Source organism: Ziziphus jujuba, chromosome 2, assembly GCF_031755915.1.
Source record: "Ziziphus jujuba cultivar Dongzao chromosome 2, ASM3175591v1".
Lineage (NCBI taxonomy): Eukaryota > Viridiplantae > Streptophyta > Magnoliopsida > Rosales > Rhamnaceae > Ziziphus > Ziziphus jujuba.
In genome coordinates, this window is record NC_083380.1 from 5,242,762 (window position 1) to 5,254,754 (window position 11,993).

General features: G+C 33.6%; 2 protein-coding genes across 2 annotated transcripts; both read left to right on the top strand.

Annotated features, from left to right (window-relative positions):
* Window positions 1–6,754: 6,754 nt before the first annotated feature.
* Window positions 6,755–8,496, top strand: LOC132800669 (putative disease resistance RPP13-like protein 1; the record flags this gene model as incomplete). Its single annotated transcript, XM_060814882.1, has 1 exon — window positions 6,755–8,496. A coding segment is annotated over exon 1 (1,662 nt), but the record flags the coding sequence as incomplete, so codon positions are not given.
* Window positions 8,497–8,502: 6 nt separating this feature from the next.
* Window positions 8,503–11,707, top strand: LOC132800480 (putative disease resistance RPP13-like protein 1). The gene is made up of 3 exons (XM_060814240.1): window positions 8,503–10,288; window positions 10,560–10,618; window positions 11,254–11,707. The coding sequence occupies exons 1-2, from the start codon at window positions 8,569–8,571 to the stop codon at window positions 10,568–10,570; spliced, it is 1,731 nt and encodes a 576-aa protein (XP_060670223.1). The 5' UTR covers window positions 8,503–8,568; the 3' UTR covers window positions 10,571–10,618; window positions 11,254–11,707.
* The last annotated feature ends 286 nt before the right edge of the window (window positions 11,708–11,993 follow it).

Consider the following 11,993-nt stretch of genomic DNA (forward strand, 5'->3'; position numbering starts at 1 on the left):
GGTGGGTCACTCACCTCAAGCACGCAATTAACCCAAGATCCTCCATGGAATCAATTCCACGACTCACACGTACTCCTAGAACAACAATATTACACAACTCAAATAAATTAATATTTTATTCGGGTAAACAATACCCGGTATCCGGGGGGACTAACACAAACGTTAACCAAAATTTACGAGTAATATACCGAAATGAAGCTTATGGAACGAAGATCGCATTACCGGCCTCTATTGGCCCCAATTTCGCCCGTGGTGGTTAGAATTTGCCCGGGAAGTATCAGCCAAACTTTATCTCCTCATAACTCACGAACCACTTCGAATTTAAACAATTGGAGACCATATTTGAACTCAGAGGACCCAAAATAGGGGGCAAGAAGTGGAAGATCGAACTGAGTTGGCCGGAAACGGCGAGAATCGCAGGAAAACTCAAACCCACCGCTGCCGACTTCACCGGCCCGATCTGGGCGCGTCCGACGGTGTTTGGCTGGGAAATTTGGAGGGTGGCGTCACCGGGGAATGGGCTCCTTCTCTGGCCGGCCCGTGTGGCCGTCTGGTGACCGAAATTTGAGAAACGGCAAGGAACCGAGAGGAGGAAAAAGGAAAGGAAAAGAAAGAAGAAGAAGAAAGGTTCGGGGGGGCTGGGGGGTGTTTTTCCCACATGGGGGAAGGAAAAAAAGAAAAGAAAAAAGAAAGAAAAAGAAAAGAAAAGAAAACAAAAGAAAATAATTAAATAATATTAAAATAATATTATTGTATAGAATAATAATAAAATATTATGGTATTTAATCATGGTTGACATGTGGCATCTCACCGTTGTGACACATGGCACCCTTTATTAAATCACACGTGGCACATTGTTCATATATTTAAAAATAATATTAAAATAATACTGTTTTTGAAAAACTCTACAGGTCCATAACTTTCAAACCACATGTCCAAATTGGACGTACCGCTGGTCTATGAACTCGTATCGATGAGTACTTCACAACTATGCATGAGTCAAAGCTCAACTTTACATGAACAAAAAGTCAACTCCGGCACCCCTTGGACAGTTTGGACCTCAACTTGTTTTGCTCATAACTTTCAAACCATAGCTCTGTTTTCAACGTACTACTAGTCTATGAACTCGTGAAAACGTGTATTTTTTAACAGTACATCAGTCAATGTGAAATTCCACCAGGAGCAAAAAGTTAACATTTGACCCCTTCTCGGTCAACGACGGTCAAACCGAGTCAACCTTGGTCAAATTGAGAAATTTCCGATGTACTTTGGGACGGGATGTTACAAGTAAAAATATTAGACCGATAAAAACGAGCTTTTTTTTTTTATATATATATATAGTTAATAGGCGACGCACTATATAGATTGTGCGTAGCCTATTTTCTCCTCTCCTTTTTTTTTTTAGTTCTTTTAATTAATCTAATTTTAATTCAACAACAAATAACCCATAAAAATATTAGAGCAACATAACTGATCTGGTTTTTTTTTTTTTTTTTTGTTATATGTGTAACAAGGGACACACCAATAAGATTATGCGTTGCCTGTTCTCTTTTCACTTTTTTTTTTTTAGATCTTTTAATCAATATAATTTTATTTCAATAATAAATAACCAGTAAAAATATTAGTGCATCAAAATTGAGCCTTTTTTTTATTTTTATATAGTTAATAGGCGACGCACCAATAAGATTGTGCATCGCCTGTTCTCTCTTCACTTTTTTTTTTTAGATCTTTTAATCAATCTAATTTTACTTCGATAATAAATAACCAGTAAAAATATTAATGCACCAAAACTGAGCCTTTTTTTTTTTTTATATAGTTAACAGGCGACGCATTACTTAGATTGTGCGTCGCTTGTTCTCTTCTCATCTTTTTTTTTTTAATTCTTTTAATAAATCTAATTTTATTTCAATAACAAAAAACCAGTAAAAATATTAGAGCGCAAAAACTGAGCTTATTTATTTATTTTTTGTTTCATATAGTAAACATGCGACGCACTATTTAGATTATGCGTCGCCCTTTCTCTCCTCATCTTTTTTTTTTAATTCTTTTTAATCAATCTAATTTTATTTCAACAACAAATAATCAGTAAAAATATTAGAGTGCTAAAACTGAGTTTTTTTTTTTTAATATAGGTAATAGGCGACGCACTATTTAGATTGTGGGTCGCTTGTTATCTTTTTAAGTTTTTTTTAGTTCTTTTTTTATATATAGTTAACAGGCGACGCACTATTTAGAATTTGCGTCGCCTGTTCTCTCCTCACTTTTTTTTTTAGTTCCTTTAATAAATCTAATTTTATTTCAACAATAAATAACCAGTAAAAATATTAGAGCACTAAAACTGAGTTTTTTTTATTTATTATATATAATTAACAGGCGACGCACCATTCTTCAACAAATGCATTGCCTTTTCTTCTTTTTTTTTTCAATTTTTTTGTTTAAACATTTAGAAACCCATAAAATAAAATAAAATCAAAATAGGACCATGACAAGAATTAAACCTAGAACCTCTTACACTCTCAAGAAATCACCATACCACTAGGCCAAATGACTTGTATGTACTAATACAACAAAAACTAGCTAATATAGTGTTAGGCGACGCATTATTTAAAGAATGCGTCGCCAAATAGATGAATAGGCGGCACATTCTTCAACAAATGCATTGTCTTTTCTTTTTTTCTTTTTTAATTTTTTTGTTTAAACATTTAGAAATCCATAAAAAAAAATCAAAATAGAATCATGGCATCGCCAAATAGATGAATAGGCGGCACATTCTTCAACAAATGCATCGTCTTTTCTTTTTTTCTTTTTTAATTTTTTTGTTTAAACATTTAGAAATCCATAAAAAAAAATCAAAATAGAATCATGAAAAGAATTGAACCCAGGACCTTCTACACTCTCAAGAAATCACCACACCACCAGGCCAAATAACTTGGATGTAATAATACAACAAGAACTAGTTCATATAGTTTTAGGCGACGCAGTCTTTTAAGAAAGAGTCGCTAAATAGACGAAAAGGCAACGCATTTGTCAACAACTACTTCGCCGTTTCACCCAACCAATTTTTAACTTTTTTTCAATTTGAAAGTTGTTTTTAGTAATTTTTTAATTTTGCAAATATGCTTTTTTTTTTTAATTTGTAGATGAGCAATCAACAAAACTAATTAAAGATAAAAAAAAAATGGAATAGGAGACGCATTTTAATGGATTTGCGTCGCTTGTTCCTTCAATTATTTTTTATTTTTTTTTAAAAAAATGTAATTTAATAGACTTTCAATTTTTAAAAATAAGTAAACTATCATTGACCACAAACACATGAAAGTTAAGCTCATTTAATGTACTTATGTAGATAATTTGGTCAATAAATGTTTGTTGAATTAGAATTCTATATTCGGTATCCTATCTCAAATTAGGTCTTGAGATATTTTGTGTCTCGTCTATACACATATATGTGAATAATTGAGAAGAGCATTGACAAAACTACTTTCTATTTTTAGATCAATGGAATTTATGTTCATTGGATTGCTACATGAATATATTTGTAGATGAACAATTAAAAAATTCTTTAAAGATTATAAAGAAAATATAAAAAATAAAACAGGCGACGCTTTTCGACTGTAATGCGTCGCTTCATCCCAAAATTCAAGAACAGGTGACCATTTTTAAAGAAAATGCGTTGCCTGTTCTCTCAATTAAAAAAAACAAAAATTTTGAAAGACATGCAAATTTTATAAAGAATAAAGGTGTACTTGAAAAATAGAAAAATAAGCAGCAATCGTCGATATTTTGCTTCGCATTTTTAAAAAATATTTCAAGTTTTTATTTGTAGATGAAAAATAAAAAATTAACCAAAGAAAAAAAATGCAATTGGGAGAAAAGGAGTGTTTTTTCCATTTTTTGAAAATTTTTGGTTGCGTTTTAAAATTTTTACGCGCTCTTTTAAACCCCTTTTTCTTTTTTAAAACTACATCAAGTACACTACCTAATAGACATTAGATTTGTAAGCAATCTAAAAGAGACTTGAAGAGTGAGATATTTCTGGTTTCATTTTTCATTTGCCTACATTGTCGTCGGACGGGAAACTGGATTTCTCTGTATCGCCCTCGTGATTTTCTGGGTTTCTTCTTTCTTTGTCTCCATCATTTAAGTGAGTTTCTTTTTTCTTTGTGGTTGGCGGAGACATGAGGTGGGTTGTTTCTTTTTTTTTTTTTTCCCATTTTAACTGTAGGTTAGTTCGTTGGGTTTTATTAATCTTGCTTTTGTAGAAATTTTGTTTGTGATATTGCTTGACATTGTTTTGCTAAGTTCAACAAGTATTTTATATTGAAGATCAACTTGATTCAAGATGGTCTATTGTTTTAACTTCACCATAACATCGTACTTTTGTTAAAGAAGATGTTCTTGAAGATACTACGGTGGCTCACAATCCATTTGTCATATAGTTGCCAAGTATCGATGAAAATGATAATGAGGATGAATGTGAGAGTGACTATGTTTGTAATGACTGTGAGGAGAGAAATGTGCCTTGTCAAATCTTAAGAATAATGGTAATATTTTTTAAATTTTCATTTACTAAATTACAAATTTAATAATGATTAATATTTTATTTCTTTTGCATAAGTGTTATTAACTTTTTTAATTTTTTTCATATGCAGTATGAGGGTATAATATCGTCAACAAGAGGACGTCAACTTCCATCTCAATGAGGTGTAATATTAAATTTGTTATGAAAAATACAATAGTTTACAAATTATGTAAAAATATGTCAATGAGATGATATTTAATTTATTTGATTATTAATTTGTTATGACAAAATATTTATTTTAAATTTTTGTATTCTAATTATTTTGAATGAAGCTAGTTTTCATTTCTTTGTATTTTAATTATTTTTATATTTTTACTATTTTAATCACTTTTCACAAAATTTAAAAAAAAAAAAAAAGAGGCGACGCATTAACAAATAATGCATCGCTAAAAGTGTCGATGCGTCGTTAAATAGGTGACTCTATTAATGTGTTGTTAAATAATCAATGCATCGCTAAACAGGCGATTCATTAGCGACTAATATATTTAGCGACGCTATATGAAACAGTTGCTAATATATTTTTAACGACATTATTGTGAAGCATCACTATAAGTGGATTGATGGAATGCGTCGCTAAAAATCAATACGCGTCGCTAAAAATCAAAATATAGGCGACTCTCATACTGCGTCACTTGTTATCTTATGAATTTAACAACAGGACGTTAAACGATGCTATGCGAGACGTCGTTACTTATTTTATGCAACGCATTTAATGCATCGTTTATAAATGTGATTCTAATAGTGATGTGGATCAAATCCAAAATTTAATTAAAAATAAAATAAAATAAAATAAGACAAAATTTCGGTGCGCATCACAACTCGAAAAAGTAGAATGATTTAAATAAAATTAATTTAAAATGAAAATGAAAATGAAATAAAGAGCCAGGCGGTCCACTTTGCCAAGTTTATTAGTATTTCTCTATCTTCACCTTGTGAGCACCAACCACGAATTAAAAATTAAGAAATCAAAAAAGGAAATAGGAAGCGTACATGGACCAAAGAAAATAATTAGCAATTAATTAAAATAATTTATTCCCGCACATTAATTGCATGCATAGAAATCAGTGTCTCATTTTAAGCAAGAAGCAAGAAAAAAAAAGAATGCAAAACGTTACTCAGCCAGCACTATTCACGGTTGGGCTGGTACCATTCAAGAGTTACCACATAGCAGTGTGGACCCACTGCACTTACCGAGCTTTTTGTAATTTTTGTTGTTAGGTCTGGGTTTTCTAAGGTCCAACCACTGGCTAGTCAACATTACTCAGAAATCAAGCTGGTTTCATTTGTTAAATTTCTTTCATTTTTTTTTTTAACTCAAATTTTAACACTATATACTTGGTACCCTCTAGTTTTATGGTGTTGCAATTTAGATTTTTTATTTTAAAGTCTACCACATTAAGTTTTTTTTTTTTATTATTTTTGTTTTGGTACAAATTAATCCAATTGAGATGATATCGGAAAAGATAATTGACATGATTTGATGGTCCAATGTCAAAATATTAAATTATATTCATTAAATTGTTTTTTTTTTTGAAACCTATATATTATGTTTGCTGTTATTAATCTGAAAAAAAAAATTGAAGTTAATTAACAAAATGTGAGTTAGATTATTAGTATGACAAGATCGGTGTGATAATTGCGTTTAATCATTTTTCTTACCTAAAACACACTCGATATTAAAATGAATATGTTGCTTTTTTAAAACTGGTTCATTGACATAATCCGTGGGTGTGACAACTGCTTTAGAATTGTTGAGATGGTTACATAAATTGTGAAGCTTGGGCAAAATATATATAAAAAATTTGCCCCTGGTAGAAAATCAAGGACATTGTATAGAAAACTGTGGAAAAGGCATCTTAATAATGCCAACCCAACTTCATGAGAATGGGACCCAAATGTAGAGACCGGAAAATAAAAAACGACCAAAAGAAATAAATAAATAAGATAGCACTCTTCTCAGATAGCGTTGTCTGTTGCTCTTATCCTTTCTTTTATTTTATTTTCTTGCTGCTGAATTACGCGTGCTTATTCATCATGCACTAATCACAAATTAAGGAATAAAGGTAATAGTAAAAGGAAAGAGCAGTTAGCAAAGTCAACATTGACCAAATAAACAACTTTAAGATTCAACAAGCATAAAGCTCTTCCTAACTCTACTTCAATACAACACAACCCAACCCAAACTCACTCTTGCGCTGATCAGTTGCTCTAATTCTTTCTGTTTGCAAGTGAAGAGCTTTCTTTCCATATCTATGGCTGAACTGATTGCTGGAGCCTTTTTCACCGCTTCTTTTGAGCGGTTCTGTAATATGATTCTTTCTGGAGAGGTTCTCAAATTTGTTAGCGCAAAGAAACTCAATGATAGGATGCTCAAGAAGTTCAAGACCATGTTGCTGTCTGTTAAGGCATTGCTGAATGATGCTGAGAAGAAGCAAATATCCGACCCAGATGTAAGGCAGTGGCTGGATGAGCTCAGAGACACCATGTACGATGCAGAGGACTTGGCCTACGAGATCCAGACTGAAGCTTTGCGATGCAAGATTGAAGGTGGTCAGTCTGGAAGCCGCATATTCCAGGTATTTAATTTCACATCTAGATTCAATATTAAGAATCTTGAAGATAGGATAGTGGAGATCTTTCACACACTTGAAGGCGTTGTGAACCAAAAAGATCTCCTTGGTTTGACTCCATCAGTAGGTGTTCATCTGAATAGATCTTCATCATCTTCTCCACAACTACTACCTGTGGAAGAAGAATCTGATATCTACGGCAGAGACGATGACAAAGCTGCCATCGTTAAGCTGCTGCTGTCTGATGATGATCATGATGATGTGGTAGGTGGTAATAAGATATCTGTAATTCCCATTGTGGGCATGGGCGGTATTGGCAAGACCACCCTTGCTCATCTTGTTTTTAATGATGTCAACGTGGTGAAAAAGTTTGACCTCAAGGCTTGGGTTACAGTATCAGATGAATTTGATGTTTTCACATTGACAAAAACAATTTTTGAAACAATCACTGGGCAAAAGGATTGCAGTATCAAGCATCCACATCAACTTCAATGTGAATTAAAAAAGGCTATAGAAGGGAAGAAGTTTCTTTACGTTCTAGATGATGTTTGGAACGAAAATTATAACCTTTGGGATAATTTAAGGAGTCAATTTACATTTGGAGCATCAGGAAGTAAAATCATTGTTACTACACGCAATGAAAAAATAGGATCTATGATGGGTACCGTTCCCATTTATTATATTGGAATAATATCAAATGAAGATAGTTGGCAATTATTTGCAAAACACGCATTCCAAAAAATAATAAATCGAAGTGCACTTCAAGAGTTCGAAGAAATCGGTAGAAAAATTGTCAGAAAATGCAATGGCCTTCCTTTAGCTATTAAATCGCTTGGTGGTCTTTTGTGCTACAAAAAGCATATCGATGAATGGGAAGATATACTAAATAGTGACACATGGAAGATGGAGGAGTGTAACATTCTTCCCGCACTTTGGTTGAGCTACAACTATTTGCCTCCACATCTTAAACGGTGTTTTGCTTATTGTTCAATCTTTCCTAAAGATTTTGAAATTGACAAGGAAAGATTAATTCTGTTATGGATGGCAGAAGATCTTTTACTGCCCCAAGAAAATATGACGCTAGAAGAAATTGGGGAGAACTACTTTAATGATCTCGTATCAAGGTCATTCATTCATTATACTAAAGGCGTTGTATTCCCTTATTACCATATGCATGACCTTGTTAACGATTTAGCTAGCTTTGTGTCAGGAGAATTTTGTTTGAGAATGGGTGATGGCTCCTTCAAAGGTACTACAGGGAAGATTCGTCATTTGTCTTACATGACATCTAAGAGCCATGATATCAAGAAGCTAGAAGAATATTCATCCAAAAGCAAGGTGCTGCGCTCTTTATTGTTTGATTCTAGAATATTGTCCGTACAATTTTTGGCAAATCTCGAACAATGTCTGAAAGGGATGCGATGCCTAAGAATGCTTTCTCTATGTGAGAATCATATTATGACATGCTCTGGTTTGGTTCCTATTACGATAAGCCTCGATTTGATTGGCAATTTGAAGCTTTTAAGGTATTTAAACTTATCTAATACTGATATTAAAGAATTACCCGATACGATTTGCACTCTATACAATTTGCAGACTCTCCTGTTAGAATATTGCACACATCTTTATCGGTTGTCTAGTTCAATCGGCAATTTGAAGCACCTAAGATACTTGAAGTTGTCAGCGTGCCGTAACATCAAAGAGATACCTGATGGATTGTGTAATTTGCACAATCTGCATTATCTGGGATTGAGGAATTGCAATTCTCTTTCTCGTTTACCAACCAATATGTCAAGAATGATCAACCTGCGTTATCTGTACTTTTTCAATACTGGGGTGAGAGAGATGCCACCACAAATGTGCAAATTGAAACATTTGCAACATTTATCACCTGCCTTTCTTGTAGACAAAAATGGTGGGTGTAATATTAGAGAGTTGGGTAATCTTCAAGATCTGCGTGGTTTTTTTGGGATAAAAAATCTTGAAAGTATAGTGAATGTTGGAGATGTTAGGGAGGCCAAATTGAAAGATAAAAGGCGTATTACAGTGGTGGAATTAGAGTGGTGTGGTGAAACGGATGATTCAGAGAAAGCACGAGAGGTACTTGAGGCGCTTCAACCTAACACAAATGTCCAAAACCTAAGAATTTTGAATTACAAGGGTACAAGCTTTCCGAGTTGGATAGGGCATCATTCATTCAGTCAAATAGTATATCTGTCTCTATCTGGATGTAGTAATTGTTATTTGCTGCCGCCACTTGGACAGCTACCTTCCCTGAAAGATCTTGAACTTCGGGGATTTGAAATGGTGGAGAGAATAGGTGATGAATTTTATTATTCCTGCAGCAGCGGTAGTATTGGTTCTTCTTCCATGACTAATGCACCAGTACTAGTACCATTCAAGTCCTTGGAATCTTTACGCCTCAAGGATTTCAGTGAATTAAGAGAATGGAAGGAGTGGTCATTAATGATGGGAGGTGATGTTGGAGGAGGAGAAGGTACTAGAGCTTTCCCATTACTCAAAACGCTTAAATTATCAGGTTGTCCGAAGATAAATGAGGACAGATTACCTTCTAATTTTCCATCCTCCACAACTCTTCTAATCAGGGAGGGATGCCAACAACTGGTGGCTTCGCTCCAAAGTCATCAACCTCCACGGCTGGGTGAATTGCTGCTACATAATGCAGACGTGGTGTCATTTCCACCACAAGATGGATTGCCCTCCAATATCCATACAATTTTAATTTTTGGATGTGACAAACTGAAGTCACTTGCGAAACAGGGATGGCCGTCAAATTTGAAATCGCTTCGTATTGAAAGTTGCAAAAACCTGTTGGTGGACGTAGATTCATTTCCGGAGGAAGGGCAACTTCCCACAACTCTGACTCGTCTTAAGCTTGTATATGTTGAAAAGCTTAAATCATTAAATGGAAAGGCTCTTCGAGACCTGGTCTGCCTTGAACGACTCAGCATTAAACATTGCCATCAGCTGCTGCGCTTGCCAGAAGAAAGGCTACCCGATTCTCTTTCTCGGTTGACCATCACAAGCTCTATTGGTCGGCTAGCCTACAGGTGCAAGAGAGATACAGGGGAAGATTGGCCAAAAATTGCTCACATCCCTCGCATCAAAGTTGTTAGTAAGTCATTTCAATATTTGATTCCTTTCTTCATGATTTGATTTTATATACGTACACTACTTATGTTCTGTTTGTTCCCAACATAAACATATCAAATTCCTATATATATAATTTATATTTTTTTTCTTTTTTACTTGTCCAAGTTCAATAATTTTTTTTTTTCTTTTCATTTCTTTCTGTAAAATTACCAGTAGATTTCGTATCCCATGCTATATTCTATACGTTATATACATATTATCTGGAAAATTAATATCGCTAATGCTTTTGGCAGAACTTCCTTGATTCAAGATTCGGATGAAGAGTAGTTTTAATGAACATGTCCCTCTTTAGGTAATTTACATATATATATATATATATATATATTATTGTTGACATTTTGCTTCAACTTTTTCTTTTACAAAAGTTTTACTTTTAGATGAATGTTATGTCATCTCTTCACTTATTTTAAACAATAATGTTACGATGCCAATTTGTCAAACATTAATATATTCGACACACAATTTTCCATATATCATTGGTATAAATATAATTGATACTTATAGCATTAGTGTTCTACAAGCACTTGTTACTCATCATTTTGCATTCCGATTCCCATATGTGCCTAATACACTTTGTGCATGTTTGAAGTGTAGCATTAAAGCCCAATCCAATTTAGTTTTACATTTCAAATAAACCATTTAATCTTAATTTTGAGTTAAAATATTTTCGAGGATACATATGTGTATGTTGCTTTCATCTTTTATTGCTTGTTTGATCGTCCGATTACAAAAGTACCTTATCAGGGTCGTTCTGAACTCATTTGATTAAATTTCCAAGGATTTGTCTCTGCTTCTCATTCAATTTACATTTTTAGTAATTAAGATAAGTCATCAATTTACATTTGCCAATTCAAAAGAATTTCAGTTTGAGATGGGTTTTTACACACCTCTGGAAAAACCTAATGATTATATTTCATGGATTCCAAGTTCTCTCTACTGCAGTTACAATGCCGGAAGCAGAAGTGCTGTGATTCACCATAGAGGATTCGGCACTGCCAAACTTTTGGGTTTTCCTATTCAGTTGTAGCTCTTCTTGCATTTCAATGTTCAGGTAACTTTGCATGCTCTCTTTAACTCTCTCAAACTACTTTTCAGATTTGAATCCTTAATACATGAATCTATGAAGCTTCATTTGTGATTTTAACGCATGCAGACTAATCTCATGAAAATGACACAATGTTGCATAAGTGAAAAGGAAATTTTAGAAGATAAGTACAAAAGCTTCATAGCATCCGAAATTTTTCTTCAAAACATGCTCTTTTTGGATAAAAGGTTAAATTAGTTTCCACAATTTTGGTACACGGATGCCTCGTACAGTAGCGCTTGGATCCTAGAAACTAATAAATCCAATAATTTGAAAGATAAAGAGAATACCATGCATCCATTTGGATCCGAAAATCCGGTGACCTTGACTGTTGTGGTGTCTAGGAACTCCATTGAATTCCAACAATTCAGAATTGGAGCTACTATGGAAGAAATTCTCGCTTTTCCTGAAAGTCTCAGGCAGAAATCGAAAGCATTTGGAAATTTGGAACTTTTTATGTGAAGATGAAAATGGTGTACAGCTCCAAAATGTCTTTGAATGTGAAAAGTAAGTAGAATCAAAAGCATTGTGTTTGATTATATTCAGCGAAAATCTTTGCTTACACAACTCAAAATGAAATTTT